Source organism: Akebia trifoliata, chromosome 6 (genome assembly GCF_017979445.1).
Source record: "Akebia trifoliata isolate Shusen 1 chromosome 6, ASM1797944v1, whole genome shotgun sequence".
Taxonomy (NCBI): domain Eukaryota; kingdom Viridiplantae; phylum Streptophyta; class Magnoliopsida; order Ranunculales; family Lardizabalaceae; genus Akebia; species Akebia trifoliata.
This window is the reverse complement of record NC_141380.1, coordinates 911050-929344: the sequence shown is the minus strand read 5'-3', so window position 1 is coordinate 929344 and position 18295 is coordinate 911050. Positions and strand designations below refer to the sequence as shown.

The window sequence follows — 18295 nt, the reverse complement described above, 5'->3', positions numbered from 1 at the left end:
TTAGCAAGCACAGTGCAAGATGAGGGAAGTAGATGGATTTGTAGCACTGGGGACCAAAGTCTGCAACACTTAATTTATAGAAATATAAAGTATGCTGCTTTTACAAATTAAAAGAAGAGATGGAAGAAAGAGAAAAAAAAAAAAGAGAACAAAATAAAATATTTACAACTTTTATCTATATATCAGATTATTTGCAGAAGCCACCCAAGGAGACACAGGATTCCAGCCGAACATGTGCGAACCCTCTGCTGTGGAGGCTAATGAATATATAACATACAATTTTCACACATGGGCCCGACCAGTACCGCCAGACTCCCCTGACTAAGAGGAAATGATATATATGCCCAAGGCCCAAAATTCTTCCCTAAACCACATCAAGCCTCCTGATTGAACATGTTGAGCATATGCCATCCCTCCCCCATGGCAGTCAGTCTAGGTTGGGTGGGTGGGTTCATCTAGCCTGAGAGCTGTCGTCAGCATAGATAGAGACACAAGCATCAGCTGCCCCAGCAGCAAGCAGGAATTGGTATGGATGGAAGGTGAGGCAGCTTACAGACCCAATCTTCTGGGCCATGAACGTTGGATGGTATCGTATACTGCCGAGTTGATCGCCTTCCATGTTAAAGACCTTTATGAGCTGCTTCGCCGAGCCACTAGCAATAATAGGTGCATGGCGATGAACAGCCAAGGCCGTGAGTGAGCCTCTGTGGGCCTCAATAGTGAGGTAGGCATCCTTGTGACTTCTGATATCCAAAAATTGAATGTCTCCAGCTTGAGATGCACTAACAAGCTACGTAGAGGTCAACGAAACAAAAGCAAGGCATCAACAAAACAGGATAATCCACAGCCAATTAACATGCACAATGCCCAATGTTTTCAAGTCCTAAAGGGATGTAGGGAGCACAAATAATATATTTAAGAATCCTGACAAAATGACTCGCCAGGTGGCATACTCAATCGACTCACTGACGTGAACTAGTTTGGAAACCGTAGATATTTCTGCCTCGGGATACATGGCTCCCTCAGGAGACTTTTTTATGGGGAAGTGCAATCATGTATACCAAGGTGTGTAGATCTACAGTTCCGAACTTGTCACGTCAGTGAGTCCATTGAGTATGCCAGCTGGTGAGTCATTTTATTATAACTCTAATATTTAATAACAACATTTCAGGTACCTTGCAGAACATAATTAACAATCAAGGTGCTCAATATACCTTAGCTGGATCTAATCCAGGTTGAAAGCCAATCCCCATAACTTTTTCTACTCTTTGCCGGTGTGGCTGTGCTGAACAAACAAGCCTACAAATTATAGAAAGAAAAAGACGGATTAGAATCCAGGACAAGTGGACAATTCATCTTAACTGAACCAAGAAAGGAAAAAAACAAAACGATTGACTTGAGCTACCAAGCAATGTACCAAAGTCATAAAATATATTGAATTTTTTATTTTTATTTTTTTATTTTTTCAATTTTGATAGCTAGAAAGTAGATTGACAAAAATTCAAGAGCATCTTGAAAGGAAGAATGGCCCATGGCTTACATTTCTGGAGTACGGATATCAAATAACCTAACGGAACCATCCACATAACCAGCTGCAAACTGGCCCCCATGAACTTGAGAAGCAGCCTACAAAATAACATGCATTAAGCGCACTAGTTAGAGAACGGAAAGGAAAACAAGTGCATAATACTTGAAAATATATATATACACTAAAGACTTGACAGCAACAATAACCCAATGAGATTCAAATCGTTGAGATTGATGACTCGTATTGTTGAGATCAACGCATGAATCATCAAGACCAACAATATTTTTGCTCCAAAGCGTCGAGTTCAGCTCTTGACTTTCGAAAATTATGGTTGATCTAGAACTATTTTGATCCATCGTCGATCAACCTGTTTTACAAGCATTGATCTAGACGATTTAATTCGTCAATATAGGACCACAAATGATCGATCTCGACCATTTTCTCATCCAACATGGTTGATATTGACATATTTTGATCCAATTGTCAAGATCAACCTTTTTTACACGTATTGATCTTGACGATTTTAATGGTCGATATAGGCTACAAATGGTCGATCTTGAAGCTGAATCATAAAAAATACACAACCTCTAACAATTTAAATCGTTGATATAGATCTTCAAAATTATGAGTATGCCACTGTTCACCATTTTAATCATTCGCGTCACAATTGTCAAAATAGATTGAAAGTTACAATTAAATCTTCGAAAATATGAGTTTATTGTTCTCCATTCATTCACCATCACAAATCGTCAAATGGATTGCAATAACCTCAAAGTTGCTTTGCAATGTGTTGAACCAACTGCACTCTGGGTCTGAGCCCTGTAATAAGACAGAAAGTTTACCGTCCAAAAGAATTTTTTTTTTATGTTGGGTGTGTGTGTGTGTGTGTGCCCTCACTTCCATTATGTAATCTTCTTTCGGAATTTTCTACACACACCTTGGTTCTACAATACCATCTTTGAACTCTTTTAAGAATTCTTTAGAATACTAATATAGACTTTTAAGTCATCCTATTCAGGACCACCTGCAAGGCCACAGAATTCAATTCTGGGACAGTACATAATGCTGAACTTTTCTTCCCCATTAGTAGTACATGGTGCTGAACTAAGTCCTTCACCATAGGAATTCTCATCAACTTTCTGATTCACTCCATGTTCTAGGAAGCATTACCTTGATACCAGCCAAAAACAGTGTCTTAAGTTCTGTTATCCAATAACATGGGGACAAAGATATGGGACTAAAGGTTCCTAAGGTATTTCCCCTGAATACAGATCAACACATTTGTGGATCATAGACCAATCATTTTGGCAGCCTAGATATGCATGTTTGTTTATTTAAATGGAAGATTAAAAAAAAAGGTGTTTATACAACCCATGGATGGTTCCTTCACTCCTATTTCATAACAGAATGAGAATAAACCAGCAAATACACAAAATATAGAAGAACTAGATTACATGGAGAAAGGCTTCCCAAACATGAACATCCAAGTTCCAGGAAACAGCATATGTCTATGTATAGAAAAAGAAAAAAGAATGAGAGAAACGCACCAATGCTGATATGCTGCTGTCTGATGATGAGGGGATGGAACTGACAAGCTGCTCTTTATCCAGATCCCAAAGCATGATGGATGATATCTCCCCAGAAGCATACTGATTAATGTCAAAGCGTAAGAGAGACGACCACATAGCCAAAATAGAGAACTAAGCTAGTGATATAATTTACTATAGACAACATTCTCCAAATCTGTAGTTTATACCAAATATCCAGATTGTTGCTGCCAGTCCACAACAGCATTCACCCCTCGTACACCAGGTCTATGACCCTGAATTGAACAGAATGCAGTTACAAGCTTCTGTCTACCCTTTAGAGTGTAGTCTTTCCAAATTCGGATATTTCCATCACCTATATTAAATGAGATGAGAATACAATCAGATTCATTCAGAATTACAATATCCCACGAGGAAGTGGTTCACTACAACCACCACACTGCTCATCAAACATACCAGTGATGAATCTTACATGAAGCAACAAGAAGTAAGCTGTCATCTAGCTCATTCACCAGGCAAAGCTTAGAAATTCCTTTGTCAGGAAAATTGTGATTGTCGAAGCTATTGAGAAGGTTATCTTCCTCGTAGTTCCATACCCTGAGATACACAGAAAATATGAGAAAATTAATTATCAAAGCTATGAAGTGAAGATTCACTATTAAGGATTGGTAAAGATTCACTATTCACCGAAATATTTCATGAAATGAATAGTGATTTCCACCGAAAGTAACTCTTGATTAAATTTCATGTCAAACCTCATGGAAATGGAGATATATGGATATATTTAGTGGAAATATGCCGAAATTTAACACTGATTGCAATGAAGAATTCATTTTTATCAGTGATGAAAGTTCCACAGAATAAACAACAGAACACACCATACAAACTACCTGATGCATTCACTCTCATCTGCAGCAACTACAACAGGAGAGAAAGGATGCAACAAAGCTGCTTTTGTACCCGTTTCAAACTTAGTATCCCAACTAGCAATTTGATTATTAAGCTTGCTTACAGCTGCAACATAAAGGAAATCAGCCAAATTCACTTCATACCTCAAGCAGAAAAATAGTCATGATCATCCAAAAAAAAATTAATAGAACGGAAAATTAATGCTATATATGTCCAGAAAATTCATAAAGAATCACTCACAGAAGTGTTGACATTTAGCTATGCGATCCAGTGCAAATTTTTCCCTCTCTTCTCTTCTTGCTGATATTTCTTCATTATCACCTGCTGCAGTAAGGAGGGGCCTTGAAAAATGACCACAACTCCAATTGTAAATGGTCGACTGTGGAAGCAAACTGCGTTCTGAAACACTAGAGGATCCACCAGGGCCTAAAAGCGGATCAGCTAATCCCGAGTCCGGAGACTTTAGCAGATGTGGCCTGAACTCTAAAGAACAAACTCTTCGCATTCCTGTCAGATAATTTTGTCTAGGGGGGCTAACAGGTGGAGTTCTAAACGTCAAAGGTAAATGACCTGTGAAAAGTAGCCAAGCTTGAGTTTATGATTTATATATGAAGTAATAGATAGCACATGTTTTGAAGATAGTTTAGGTATAAAATTTGCCTCAGAAACATCAGCCTAACATGGCTGATTATACTCTGTAGATTAAAGATCAATTTGAGAATGATCAAAATATTAAAGAGAGGCAGATGATATCGAGATTCAAGAATTACCTGCATTCATGTCAAACCATGAAGATGATCGTGCCAGCCCAGCGAGGTTAGAAGAAGTAGATGGCACAGTGGGATCACCTTGCCGAACACTGCCACTGCTGAAACGCAATGTCTTTGTAACTACTTGTTCAATACCAATTATGGAGAGTTGTCTTCGGCCAAGAGCAGCAATATGAGGTAGTGGATCCTTGGCCAGAGTACACATTGCCAATACACACTGAGAATATATTCCACTGTCAAATGATCTAGGCCTTGAATAGTTAAGAACCCCGTTACTAGCACCATCATTTAATAGAATGCCAGAATCAGAATGATGAGATGAATCATCCGATAATGGAGACCCGTGCATTATTCCAGAAGTAGCAAGAGGGCTGCTAGTGGAGACCCTTCCATCTCGACCTGCACTGGTGTTATCACTGCCAACCCTCAATACGGGGCCAATTTGGGAAGGAATAGTACTTCCAGGCTGCATATATTGGCTTGAATTACTACCAGGGCTATTAATATTAGCCAAAGAAGGTAAGGAGCTCAGAAGAGTGCTAGAATGAGGCTTCCAGTACGCAGCAGCAATTGTCTTCAGGTGCTTATTGTGGCCGAAGGCAAAGCGTGCCAGAGCTGTCAAAGAAATAAAAATAAACCCCTCATTCAAAGTACGCTCTCAAAAAATCCACCAAATTCCAAAAATTTATTTTCACTTTCCCTTATGGGACACATTAATGATTGTAAATGGATTCATGTGCACTCATGATCAACACAACATATGTAAACACAAATATGTGTCCATGCATGTAAAGTTGTAAATAAGTACGCCAACTCAAATAATTCACACTATTGGATTTTACTTATTGTCATTTTCTGTGGTTCAATCGACCACTAATTCACACTATTGGATTATAAATCTACTAAATTTTTTTATCCATTTTACTTCTTGTCATTTTCCATGGTCAATGGACCAGTAATTCACACCATTGGATTGTTATTTTTTTTATATTGAGCTTTAGTGCTATTTATTTTTCCTATTTATTATGTTTTATTCGGAGGAGGCTGGGGCAGTGGCAAGGTTATGATCATGCAATTCAGTCAGTAGGTTTACCCCAAACACTGAAAACCATTAGACAAGGGATTAAAGCCAGGATGCGAATTTTTCGGTTAGATTTTTCTACCAAAAACTAGTATTTATGTCGAGACTGAAAAAGGAACCATCTCTGCAACATGCTTTTAAATTATAAAAAACACTTGAAAGCAATGAAAGTTCATACCAAGAAAAAGAAATTTACAGGAATTTTGGAGGTTAGATTTACTTACCCACAGCAACCTCTGCTCTAACAAGCGGGCTTCCATCTGAAACAGTATTCAAAAGGCATTTAACAATATTGAGCTCAGCCTTAATTTTTTCATCATCATCACAGTCTTCATCCCCACCACCAGTCCCATCTCTGAATGAGTCAGACCCAATGTCAAGAAGGGTACCCAAAGCAAAAACAGCAGAAGCCCTAACCTGAAACAAGATTTAATAGTTTGCTATAAAGAAGCAAGATTTAATAAAAAAATTCACTAAACGGCAAAGGAAATACAACCAAAAAAAAAAAAAACCTCAGGTTGGGGCTCTGACAACAATGGTGTTAATATTCCAGGTGCATCTGCTCGCAAACCTATTGTCTGCGCATCTGGGAAATCCTCCCACAGCTTTCCAAGACAAAGACAAACCCACTGAAGAAGTAATGGCTCGGTCTGTGCATCATGTGTAATTGTAGGTTGAAGATGTTTCAAACACACATGTATCAAATCCGCATTAATACAAGTTTCCTGTCCTCGTCTATGCCCATCCACGATGACTGCCAAGACAAATGCAGCCATTGCTCGCTGTTCCGAATATGCATCCATGCTATCAAGAAATCCGATGAAATATATATGCCCCTCATCCTTCACCAGATCAACCTGACATGACTGATATTTCACAGAATAAAAACTTTGGATTGTTATAGTTGTTAAAAATTGGTACAGAATATCGCGAAGGCGTGTGAACTTCACAACGAAAAAACAAGTTTACAAGAACTTTTAATTGGCTACAAGCTAATGGTAAACCCACTTGTATTTTTCAAACCAGACACTCAGATGAAAGATTGTATGTAAAGCATTATCAATAAAACATCATGTCCATGTTGCGCTATTTTTTTAGATATATACATAAGTATGAAGGTGGGAGGTGAGTCCATAAGGTGTCATTTGAAGTTACCTTATCAAGTGCAAGGATCTTTGTCCATATGAATACGAGAATTTGCCTTAAATCCATAGCTGTTGTTTGCAGCAACTTCAGTACATATGGAAAGATTCCAACAGACAAGGCCTGAAGAACATGGAAACTGGATTTTACATTCCACAGGAAATACTAATAAAAAAATCCATATAGAAAGTTAGCAACTATGATCATATATGTGGAACAGAAAAGAAAATGGTAAAGTGGAACAAATTACCAGATCAACTGCCCAAGGTCCCATATCAAGGAATCTCCCAAGAAGTACAAGTGCTCGAAACCGATGGCATTGACTAAGTAAAACCTATGAAAAATACAGCTTAAATTTACATATGAAAAAAATCCAAAGGGAAGTACAAACACCAAAAGAGTCTCAATGATAGTAGGAAAATAATGGTGACAGGAGGCCTACAAATGACTTGATGAAGAACAAATCAATGATATAAAAGTTATCTTTCCCCGATTTTCATAGAGAACTAAGGCAGCCAGAATCAAAATAGTAAGAGGACTAACAATTTTACTATCAAAATAGTGGTACCGAGTATTTTCTTTTCTAAAACAGAAGGTAGTTACTATTTTTGTTTTTGTTTTAAGCCAATGCAGACGGTCTTCTCACTCCTGTAAAGGAGTCATAAAGAAGAGCCTGGCATGAAAGGAGGAGAAATAACAGAAAATGAAAATACATCATACAACTAAGGTATTGCATACTTTGAATCAACGAGGAAATAGAAGCAAGAATTTTAACTTTATAATGACCTTAGTAGCGAGGCACAGTATTATGAAATCAACCATGAACCAATGAGAATACTGCAAAACAATGCAATCCTAGCATGCATTACTTTCACACACACCCAATCATCTTGCAGTAATCAAGCCTAATACCAAACTTCCTCTTCCCATAATCTATTATCAAAATCTAAGGATATCTGTAGATTGTGTGAAGCTTCCATTTTTCATATGCGACCAAATAAAATGATGGAAAAAAAAATAGGTCTCAACGCATAATTAATACACCCTACGGAAAAAAGAAGCAGCCCTCAAGGTGTTGAGGTGTGCTTTCAGAAATTTAACTAGTTAAAATGCATAACCAAACACACATTTGAAGATGACCATATTAGTTTATTAGTCTCACTTGTTTTACATGCAAATTATTTTAAGATGTGTCCTTCTATGGTGCTCAGAAGTCCACCAATTTCTAAAGAAGTATAAATTTGGAGATGGGAGTTGATGGTTTTCTAGAAGGGTGTCTAGAAGTCTGGGTCCTAGACTGGCACTACCTTAGTTCAGGTTAACCAAGGAATGCATGGTCACATAGGTAAATGCTTATCCTTGGCAGCCTGAATGATTTCCATGCCATATTTCACATCCACAAGAGGTACTCAACAAGTTCACATGGATTGAAAAAAGAAATATTGCTTATTAATCCTGACCACGCCATCCTAGCAAACACAAAAAATTTGTTCTTCGAGACCAAGGGAGTAAGAACTTATTTATACATGATGATCTGACAAGAAATTAAAGTGTCTCACCTGAAGAACAATAGGCAGCTGCTCTGGTGGCTTTTTATGTTCGGATCCATGGTCCAACCATACCTCAAAAGCTGTCAGCTGTTCCGTGAAAAAAGGGCTGGGCTGAAGTTCAAACCAGAAACATATTAGGCTTGTTCAACATGTAATGGCATATTTAACATGGCAACATTCAACGAACATTTTTCTAAGCATCTAAGTCAGATACCAAGCACACCATTACTAAAGTATACAATTTTGTAAAGTATAAAATAAAAAGAGAAGAATAGACACCTGAAATTCTGCATTAGGCTCTTCAACCAACGAGGGGAGCTGAGAAAGGCAAATCTCAGCAGCCATGTCCCATGCATCCCTATAATGCAAAGAACATAGATTGGATTGAAAAAATAATAGATAATAAGAGAAATCATATCATCAAAAGCATTTTCAGATAATTACCACATATGATGTTGATGAGTTGAAGGCAACATCGGGAATGAAATTGGAGAACAATTTGCGGACCGCATAATTCGCTCAGCAAGTAAAAAATTCCGGAACAGACTAGCAACTAACAGGTCTTGCCTGAACAACCTCTGGAACAGATCTGCAGGAAAAAATTTAATGTTGGCTGCAAGAACAACTAAACCAACACACACACAAATATAACTTCACCAATGAACAGAAAATATGTGTTGAACGGTTAATTACCATGTGGGAGGACATTCCAGGCAATTGTGTCGGTCACTGCTGTGAAAATCCAATTCAGCTCCCCCAGAAGTGTTTTCCGGTCATTTTGCCGGCCAGGAATTCTGTCAATAAGAGAATAGTCAAAGGAATCACGAAGTAACGAACGTGTGCAGAACCTGGCAAACAGGAGGATAATGAGTCAGAAAATTAGCAAGTCCAATCACTATACCATGCAGTATTACAATAACATTTAAAAGAAAATAAATATAATAACATGCAAGGACAACAATCACTACTATGATGCAGAAAATCAAATACCAAACTGGTCGAAAACAGGGAAAGTAAAACTGAAAGGGAGAAATAAACATTAATCATTCGCATTGCCTTTGAATGAACAGTATCTAGCTTTATTTGCTTTCTTGGCTTCCTTGACTTTTGATGTGAAGTATTCAAGAAATTTAGATGAATTTGATTTGAAGATTTCTTTTTTACGATGTGATAAGAGTTTTCACTATCAGATATTCATAAGAAGTTCTTACGGTTTTTTTGAGTCCCCATGTCAGGTTGTTTATATTTCCCTCTTGTCAGGTTGGTCATCTTGACGGTCACTTTTCAATGAATTTTCACTTACTAAAAAAGTAAAATAATAATAAGTGCAATTCTCAACACCAGGATAAAAACTTAATAACAGAAAATCCGTGAAAGTTGACAATTAAAAAAAAATCAATTTCAATATAAATATTCTTATTTTAATGGAACTTAAAGGTGAAGGTGCCAAATTAGCTAAGTTGGTAAGGCATGTGGAGCGTTGATCCCATGACCTTGGTTCAAAACCTGTTGAACCCACTTTCACTTTGACCACTAAATGGAACTTAATAGCGCTTATAATTAATAAATTAAGGATTTGAATGGTCCTAGTAACAACTCGTGGTGATAGTCATAGTTACCACATGTTTTTGTAAAGAAGACAACATTTAACAAAGAAGTGAAATCAGCCTGGACAACAAAGTAGAGACAAGAAAATGAAATTTACCATCTCAATGCCATCTTGATTGGTGTTGTAAGACAGGATGTGAACACATCTGCAGGAAATTCAGCACTCTGAGGAAGAGTCTCATGTGCTTCACAGGCTGCAAGCAGAATGCAATCTTTCATGGAAGATCCAGAGGAACCAGAAGAGTTCCAATCTTGGCGCTAAGAAAAAATAAAAACATGTTAAAAAAGCTAGCTTGGGGAAGAATAACCAATAGGATTTCTTCTTGATTGAATTGAACCACAAGAACAAAAATTTCTCTAGTACAGTACCGCTAACCTCTACAAAGGCATTGACAATTATCCCCGCAGAAGAGCAGTCAAAGACGTATATTGATGGTGTCTTAAGCCAGGAATCCAGGTCACTGATTGGCAGTGGAATGTACTGAGTATAACTCTGCACACAATAAATCAAGGTTAGAAGAAGAAAACGACTACAGTAAAGCAACAAAGCAATAATATAAATTAAAAAAATCGAGGAACTTCAAGAATAGTCAAGGACCTTATTAAAAAGCCAAATTTCACCATTAGCAGTTGGTTTTGGTACTCCATGACCATTATAATGAAAGAGCACCCTCTCAGACTTTGCATGTTTGCGACAGGCAAGACAAAGTTTCTTCACTTCTTCCACAGTAGGATCAAGTTGAAGTTTATACCGCGCCTGTATATCCCAAAGGTTTCTAAAGTTATAAAAGCACTGAGTAGAACTAAAACCACACATGACTACAAAGAAGAAATGCTCTTACCCTAGGCTGCCATCTTTCATATTGTGCGAGCAAGGTTTTTCCAATACTATCAAGTGCCTTTGGAGCTGCCATGGAAAATGGATCTGCCCAACAGAGGAAAAAAGGGGAGATGAAGCATATAAATTTATAGTAGCTTTAAGTTAAAGAATCCAGGAGTTAACTTAAAAATAAAATGACTAAACGCTGAAACAGTTCAGACATTGTATGATGCAAGTAAATATATGCCAGAAGCGAACATTAATAAAAGATAAGGAACTTGTACAGTTCATCAGTCATTTATCCCGAGGAATCCACAATTTAAGCACTTTGAAGTAGTCCTATACAGGAAGCCAAGAATGAAAAACCAAACAACTCATATATCACATAAAAGAATGAAAGTCTGAAACCTCAAACTGTGACAAAGATTTTGAGCTTCTCAAACTCTATGTCCCAGAAATTACCCAAGCCATACAGATGCAAAATGAAATGGACAAAGCCCCCAACCTTTCGTTGATATCCCCTCAAATAGAATTTTATGATCTTGAATTAAAAAATAAAACTAATTTAAAAGTTGTTCTTTGAGTCCACCATGGACATAAAACTGCTGCTCATAACGCACATGGATAAAGTCATCATTATAGCTGTTCAATTAGTGAAAACCTCTCAGTTACATTCCCCACAAATAAATCATGCTTTTATTAATCGCCAATTAATCACTTTTTTTCATAAAAATCAGTGAATTTTTCTATCGAACAAATATACATTTTCCATAATTAATCATATTTATTATTATTTTTGACAATATTTTCTCAACTTTGCCAGTTTTTGCTAATTTTTCTGAAGGTTTCCCTTGCAGAATTATTCCTGAACCTCGACTTTGTCTCTACCTTAATCTAAAATAGCGGGTTCTTTGTTTAACTGAGGATAAATGGAAAATTCAAGAAGATAAAACTCGAATTTTTTTTAAGAATGAAAACCTAAATTTTCCACCACCAACAGTGCAAATAAGGCACAAACTTTTCAACATGGAGAATTATAAAGGCATAAAACTGTAAAAGGCATCAGACATACACCTTCGTTAAAGCCTCATTGAATGATGTGTATGCCTCAAGGGCTTGTCCACTTACTTACTACACCTAAAAGCACTTTAGGAATCATCGCACCAATGTAGACCATGTGGTCAACATTGCATTGCAAAATCATCTATCATCCACCAAGTTACTAACAATGCATCCATGCTCACAATATTTTACTAAAGAATGAATGAGAAGTTCCCAGATAAATTAAATTGCCAAAATTTCATTTGAAGATTTTAATAACAATAAAACACAAGCAATGCACAATGAGTCATGGAAGAGAAATGATGACTTATATAGTTAAGGATTAGCACAAATGCAATCAATTTACCTATCCAGCACTCCATTCTGGCACAAGGAGAGATTTTAATTACATCAGGTGGATCAACATTAATGTTTAAACACAATACCAGTGCTACACACCCAGTCTTCATCTGCACTAACATTGAGTGTCAAAAATCGGCATAGATGTCAAAAATAACACCAAAAAATCATAAGCAACAACATTTTATTTTTATATATTAAGCAACAACACTATTCTTGCATCAATGAATTATAGGAACAATTGCAGGATAAAAGGACTAAATTGGAGGAGCAATATATAAAACAGTATCAAATAAATTAAGACAACATGATAACAATTCAAGACCACGGGTCACATGAACCCTTTGGGTGGATTCTTGAATGCAAATCCAAGGGAAGTCATCGTTTGAATCTACACGGTGAATAACCACTAGAGGATAATACAGGAAGTGTAATTATATAATTCAGATTTACATCCCATTCAACTAAAAAGATCCTAGATGGTAAACTGGCAAAGGTCCAGATAATAAAATCTAGGATTTGAACCGATGAACTGGCTTAAGGGAGAAATAAATGTCTATAGCTATCCTAATAAAAAAAATATTGATCTCTAATGCTTTAACAGATTGAGAACCAAACCCATCAACTGTTATTTGGTATTCTATCCCCACTTACTCAAGACTGCTCTGTTGAAAGAATTCCTTAAGGTAGTAATTTGGCTACTTGACATTAAGTAAACATGCTTACATCTAGAGTAGAAGTTTGATTATTTTTTTATTTTTTTTTTTTTTAAGTATAATATATTAAGAAAAGAAGGGAAAAAGATTACAAGGAAACCGAGGAGGCCTCACAAAGAGTAGCAAACAAAAGAAAACAGAAAAAACATCAATGATTACATAGCGAGTTCCATCTAAAAACGAAATCATCAAAAGTTAACCCCGCAAATTGTATGTGCTGTTTTGATTATTTAATGTTTCCCGGTTCAATATAAGGGAATTCCCCACTTTCACATGGGTACACAACACGAGGTATCTTATGCCTTTGTGTGTATGTGTGAATGTATTTTTTTATAGGTATAGGGTTAGTGATTAGCAAATGAAGTTGGGTTCAAGAGAGTTTGAACCTAGGACATAAGAACAACACTCCACACACCTTACCAACTTAGCTAAGTTGGCATTTCATCTTATGTCTTTGAGTTTGATGTAAGCATGTTGTCTACCAACTTGTGTTTCTTGTACAGAGATTGGGATTATGCCGGTTAAAGTGGATAGCTTTCTTGCATTAAAGTTAGTTCGTATTCGAAATTCAATTCAGGTGAATCAAAAATCTCTCTTTCATGGATGCCCATTCCACATTTCAAGAAAAGACACATTTTCAAGTCTTTTGGAAGGAAAAATAACGAAAATGCTGGATATCAATCTCTTACAGACGAATTTGACAACCATAAACGATGTGACCAGGAAAGTATTAACAAAATCAAGAGAAGTGCCACATTTTCCTAATTTCTGATCTGGTACTGCTAAATATTTTTTTGTGAAAATAAGTTCATCAGAGCCAACAACACTCGATCAATGTCAATAACAACCACCAACTCTAATTATCAAAACATAAACATAGACAAATTAAGGAAAACCTCATATATAGATTATTAGAACAAAATTGCCGAGCAAAAATAATAACTGAATTAAAAGCATATGAACCAGAAGTTACCCGGTCCTTAGGTCGCCATTTTGAGACCAACCCACTCTCGGGTGGACCAGTTGGGACACAAGCCTCAAACGCTTCGTGTCGTGGCTCGCACAATACACAAGTCTGTGGTACATAAGCCATGCTCGTTGTTGCTGGAGCCCCATTGGCACCAGTACTGCTCGTGGTCTCCGAATCCCTTCTCTGCCCACCAAAATCCCCATCTTCACGACTTGAAAAATCGTCCAAGTGATTCGAAACCGATACCGAAGATTGTGAAAACCGTGACGCCATCAGATCTCCCAATGCCATTCAAATCCCCCTAAAAAAGTATCAACCTTGCCCTAATCGAGCCGCCGAGACCATAGCCCGATAACGCCCAAAATAGATAACTATCTAAATAAAATCGAACACCTAAATCAGTCGTTCGTTCCTATATAGTTGCGATCAAAGCTCGAAGCTCTTCCTCGAAGCCAAGTCTAATCGACAAAGCCGCTGAACCAGCGGCGCATAGAGATTCTCCGTAGAAATGATAAAGAATCCAGCTCCACAAACCCTAGAAACCCTAAGAAAACCCTAGAAATAGTTTGGGAACCATAGAAACCCTAGGTTCCTAAGAGGGAAGGCCGAGAGCAATGGCGGCAGCACAAGTGAGGAACCTAAAGAAGATTTTGGGAAGAGAGTGTGTGTTTGTGTGCGTGTATGTGTGTGTTTGTGTGCGTGTATGTGTTTCGTTGTCAATTTTTATTTTTATTTTCTTTTATTTTCTATATATACATTAAGACAAAATTGAAAAAAAAAAAATAAAAAAAAATTGTATTTATACGTGTACAGAGACGTGTATAAAAATACATACGCCTTTGCCCGAACTGCCCGAGATGTTGGCTCGAGTGCAGCTCAGCACGCACCATAAGACCCCTTCGTTCAATAAATTAAAAATATTATAGTAATGAGTTTTATAACATAAAATATATAAAAGCCATTGACCAATCAATGTCATCTTGGCAGCGTGCGTGCTTGCCAGCTCAGCAGTTTCACATGCGTACATTGAGATCCAATGAGAATAACTTATATTCCAAGGATGAATGATGCATGTTGGTAAGTAGATTTGTTTTAATATAATTTTTTTAATTCAGATATACATCCTTGTGATTCTAAAGCTGGCTGACTTGTATTTTTCTTTTTTATATGATACCTTGTTTAATTATCACTAATTAACATTTTCCTTGAAATCACAAATCCGGTACGAAGTGAGCAAATTTCATGGTACGGTTCGTAAAATCAAGCAAACTACGAACCTAACAAATTTTGGTTGGGTTCGACAGATCAAAGCATAAAATTCGATGACTCAAAAAGAAAATTAATGACTTTTATTTTTTTTAGTATTTATATTTAAAATTTAAATTATTTTATTAATTTATTTCTATTTAACTTATAATTTTTAATATTATAATTATAATTATAACTTGTGTATATGTATGCACAAGTGAATCAAGCTAGCGAACCATACTAGAAAACCAAATTAAACCCAAAAATAAATTTTCTCTACTTACCCTTACGAACCGGGTTCATTTTAAATTGGTGGACCAGGAATTTCAATTCAACGAACTAGGTAACATAGATTTAACTCATGGAAGTAATCAACTTACACTTTTCAAAGCCCCCCCAATCTCATGTTGTCTGCTGGTTTTTTCATTTTTAATGCATGAGAAGCCTTGTGTATGATAGTATATATTACATAAATATTTAGTGTTCCATGTCAAATATTTTTAGAATAAAAAGTAACTCGGCCCTATACAATAAAGTAACTTCATAAAATAGCTTAATTGATCGATGAAATAAAGTCATAGGCCTTGGTTGCAAATACATTTGAATGAGGAATGAGAACTTTTGTACATTTTTTTTTCCATTTGGGATGGATTACTGGTACCTAGCATTTGTTTATAGGATTTTTTGATTTTTTTTCTTTCCATGCGACCAACTAAAGTTAGGGGATGCATTGCTCATCATACATATATTTTTTCCCACAATGAGTGGAGGTCAAGCTCCAGCCCCACTTGCGTAATTTTGCATACATTATCATGCTAAGTTTGGTTAGCTCTGAATGAATATGAATAAACAATTTCAACCTCAAGGGATTGACTCAATGGCAATTCAAACAGATAAGAGATTAATGCATGTAGGTCGTGTGTTTGATATCTAATATGAGTATTAATTCCTTAAGGGTCACCTATGAAGATGCACCCCTATTTGCCAGATACGTGTGATGTGCGTGCATTGCATGTGTCCCAGTACTAGTCCTTATACAAGGCCATGGTCTATGGATTGAGCAGATACGAGCCTGGTCCCTTGTCTACACGAATATCCGATTATCCAAAAAAAAAAATGATTTCATTTTAAATATTTAATAAATCTAATACATTTTTTTTTTTTTTTGACTTATCCAGATCATATGATCTTGAGATCAATTTGAGTTCTTGTATCTTGAAAAGCAATGTTAAAAGTGGTGTTGTGCAATTTATTGAATCAATATAATCCCTAATCAAATTCTGTTCAGTTGGTGAATGGTTTGACTGGATCAAAAAAAAAATTTGCTTTTCAATTTCTTTTATGTATTAGTTCTGATTGGTAGAAAATAATTAGGATTCCAATAAAGTGCGGTAAAAGCTTTTTCTTAAATAATATATCTGAAGAATGTGGTCAAGTAATCGATTTGTCACTCATGTTTTGTTTGACAGAATTGGTGAACATCTTTTGTTTATCTTGTTTCATTATGGTTGATATTAATTATGTGTGAAGTATATTTTACATATTAAATCACCATCATGGTTCAAACCTTATCTCAAAGTTTTGAGTATTTAGACATTAAATAAATATACAAAAAAATGGCTTTTCTATCATGGATAAGAAGCGTTTCATATATTATATTGCCATGTTGTGTCAACTTATATATTTATCAAGTTCAAGCCCCCCACCCTCACCTTTGCCCGCGCTACTCACATGGATTCTTTCCAACTTACCTAGTATGTGAGGTTTGTGGGGGTATTGCATGTAATAGGGGGATTTGGGCTAGATATAGTGCTTTAAGAGGCCAATTGCCCTGTCTCTTCCAGTCAGACCTATAGGTCCAAACAACTCGTCGTAAAAATTTAAAATAAATATCTTATATATATATATTAAATATGTCGTATATCAAAATTTTGAATTAAAATTAATAAAAAAAATTTCAAAATTTTTGAAAGTCAAAATTCAATCATACTTGAACTCAAACACCACATTTTTTTTTTCTTTCTAGCATTGGGTTGTTAACAAGAGTGAGGGTTGGGATCCTTTGACTCTTAAGAATGACTCATGAAAAAAGCACATGATCCCAACCCTCTAAATACTAAATTTAATGGTTGAAATTTATAAGTATCTTGATAACACAAATCTCAAATATACTTATCCCAAGGAAAAATCTCAATCATTGGATTTTGTATTTTAAAGGTTGGGATCATGTGTTTTTTTTTTACGAGTCAGAACCTAAGGTCAAATTCTAAAATGCACACAAATCCTCATTGAAAAAAAAAAAAAACAAAATCGAGAATGCACATCGAAACTTTGGTATCTATATTTATGAAGTCATCGTTATTGAAGTCTTATCTCAAAGATTTTGGGTTATTGAACGATTCACATTCTTTTTTTTTTTTTTTTGTCCAGAATCATGTCCGGTAGATTCCACTTGCAACACGTTGCCTCTGAAGAATCACCTCAACATGTTGCCTTTGGTATCTATAAGTATAGGGTATGATCAAGATTCATCTCAACAGATGACGATTTTATATAGGCAGCCAATACATTGCTACCTTCCTCATTTTCCTAGCCTTGAGGTTGAAGTAAAACATATAAAACACAATATTTGATGGATTTTAGAAAATTTTGAGATAATTACATATTAACAAAATGAATTGTACTAGAGTGATCTCAATGAGGGACACACGAGGAGCATCTTGACGTGGTGGAGCGCACATGCTTGTAGATGCATTTCTCCAAGATATAAGTAAAATGCATCTACAGACATGTATGAAACACCACATCAAGATGTCTCCGTGTGTCCCCCAATGATGTCACTCCAACATTAATCTAACAAAATTACACCCATCGTAGGAATCTCTAATCTCTAATCTCTAATCTTTAATGATGACATCATCAATCCATTTTATATTGTAGAGATGACCTCATATCATAGTGACGCATTGGAACTTACTGCTAGATGCACTAAGAATAAAACTTT

At 36.2% G+C, this 18295-nt stretch overlaps 1 protein-coding gene across 2 annotated transcripts; it reads right to left on the bottom strand.

The window, feature by feature from the left end:
* Window positions 1-47: 47 nt before the first annotated feature.
* Window positions 48-14743, bottom strand: RAPTOR1 (Regulatory-associated protein of TOR 1). Of its 2 annotated transcripts, XM_086444758.1 has the most exons (23): window positions 14047-14739; window positions 12365-12467; window positions 10979-11061; window positions 10735-10893; window positions 10513-10629; window positions 10234-10394; window positions 9222-9376; window positions 8973-9117; window positions 8808-8886; window positions 8538-8639; window positions 7229-7312; window positions 6991-7101; window positions 6348-6701; window positions 6060-6252; window positions 4755-5369; window positions 4225-4554; window positions 3966-4089; window positions 3548-3672; window positions 3285-3430; window positions 3076-3177; window positions 1541-1626; window positions 1215-1299; window positions 48-790 (listed from the first exon to the last, which is right to left on the bottom strand). In XM_086444758.1, the coding sequence occupies exons 1-23, from the start codon at window positions 14332-14334 to the stop codon at window positions 452-454; spliced, it is 4086 nt and encodes a 1361-aa protein (XP_086300884.1). In that variant the 5' UTR covers window positions 14335-14739; the 3' UTR covers window positions 48-451. The 2 variants fall into 2 exon arrangements, with proteins under 2 accessions (XP_086300884.1, XP_086300885.1); XM_086444759.1 differs by lacking the exons at window positions 48-790; window positions 1215-1299; window positions 1541-1626; window positions 3076-3177 and having other exon boundaries at window positions 3292-3430; window positions 3532-3672; window positions 14047-14743.
* Window positions 14744-18295: the final 3552 nt, after the last annotated feature.

Excerpts from the sequence above, each read along its gene's own strand:
- RAPTOR1 (XM_086444758.1), bottom strand. The coding sequence starts at position 14,334 with ATGGCATTGGGAGATCTGATGGCGTCACGGTTTTCACAATCTTCGGTA. Across the intron at positions 7,313-8,537 it reads AGCTGCCTATTGTTCTTCAG|GTTTTACTTAGTCAATGCCA; the intron begins GTGAGACACTTT and ends TATTTTTCATAG. Across the intron at positions 3,673-3,965 it reads GATGAGAGTGAATGCATCAG|GGTATGGAACTACGAGGAAG; the intron begins GTAGTTTGTATG and ends TGTGTATCTCAG.